At 48.2% G+C, this 1157-nt stretch overlaps 1 protein-coding gene across 15 annotated transcripts in view; it reads left to right on the top strand.

Moving 5' to 3' along the window:
• Window positions 1-1157, top strand: part of LOC128896681 (plasma membrane calcium-transporting ATPase 3) — a 105308-nt gene that overhangs the window by 77233 nt on the left and 26918 nt on the right. For 7 of the 15 annotated variants that reach the window (XM_054160050.1, XM_054160045.1, XM_054160061.1 and 4 more), the window contains one exon: window positions 482-1151. The exons of the other annotated variants lie outside the window; for them this stretch is intronic. In XM_054160050.1, coding sequence (XP_054016025.1) covers window positions 482-949 — 468 coding nt within the window. In that variant the 3' untranslated portion in view covers window positions 950-1151. Of the gene's footprint in view, window positions 1-481; window positions 1152-1157 lie in introns of those variants that run through there. 15 annotated transcript variants of the gene reach the window in all.

Genomic DNA, 1157 nt, shown 5'->3' with positions numbered 1-1157 from the left:
AATTTTGTCAGGCAAAACTGAACGATGGAAACTATTGTCGAAAGGAATGGAGAATCTCATTTCTCAACGAACCCAAGCCTGTAATTGGTAGAAAAATGTGTACACCGCTTAAAGAATTCTTGTTTCGTCATCCAGTCATCATTTATTCTCCGAGTACTTGAAAAGAAGCAACGTTGCTCCAAAATGAAACACCCTAAGACACCCGTACGCCACACGTAGCCCTGGGAGAGCCGGAGCGACGTCAGCTTGAGGTCGAAGGGAGAAAGAACCAACGTCCACCAAACGTCACCCGCCATTACCAACGACAGCCAGCACGAAAACGGCCCACAATCCAGTTTCGGCAGAAACGAACACACCTAGAAAACACGCACACACAGAAAGTAGAGATACACTCAACGAGAGACACGAGTATTGCGTGCTTGTGTGTCGCTGGCTTGCCTCCTCGCTTCCTGATAGAACATCCTCTTCCCTGTTTTTGCAGCTTCGAGTAATCAGAGCGTTCAAGTCGACTCTGGAAGATTTGGAGGAGCGTCGCTCTGTCCATAGTTTACACAGCTTACACAGTATGCGCAGCTCACGCAGCCACACCGGGCCCCGACCACTCTCTGACTTCACATACATTGACGAAGACCCGACAAACACCGCGGCGAACGCCAGGTTGCCGTACAAGACCGTGGAGCAGAGCCTGGACCCGAGGACGATGCAGATCAACGCGACGTCGCCGCTATATCTCAGCGTAGGAGGAACGGGGAACGCTCACAACCATCATAATACTATTAACAACACCAATGACAATAGATCCTCGTCCAATAGCGCCCTAAACCAGGCCACCTTGAGCCCCAACCATACGCAGACCGCCAACAGCAGAGACAACGCCATAGGAAACCCCTCGCTTCTCAACTCCAATAATATGGAATTTACGAAGCTCGTGCATGAGACCAGCATTTAAAGGCAGCTTTGCGTGTCACCACTGTACCTACCACCCTATCTCATTACAACCACCTAAACCTTCCTGCGTCTATACACTGCGGATCATAACTCTAGCACACGTATCATCTAACGTTTCGCGACTTTCCCTAGCAAGTAGATATTGTATCAGTTGAATGTGTCGAGTATATTCAATTTTGAATTGTATTATATTATATCTATGATTCAAT

This window comes from Hylaeus anthracinus, unplaced genomic scaffold (genome assembly GCF_026225885.1).
Source record: "Hylaeus anthracinus isolate JK02 unplaced genomic scaffold, UHH_iyHylAnth1.0_haploid 11978, whole genome shotgun sequence".
NCBI lineage: Eukaryota > Metazoa > Arthropoda > Insecta > Hymenoptera > Colletidae > Hylaeus > Hylaeus anthracinus.
This window is presented reverse-complemented; position numbering and strand designations above follow the sequence as displayed.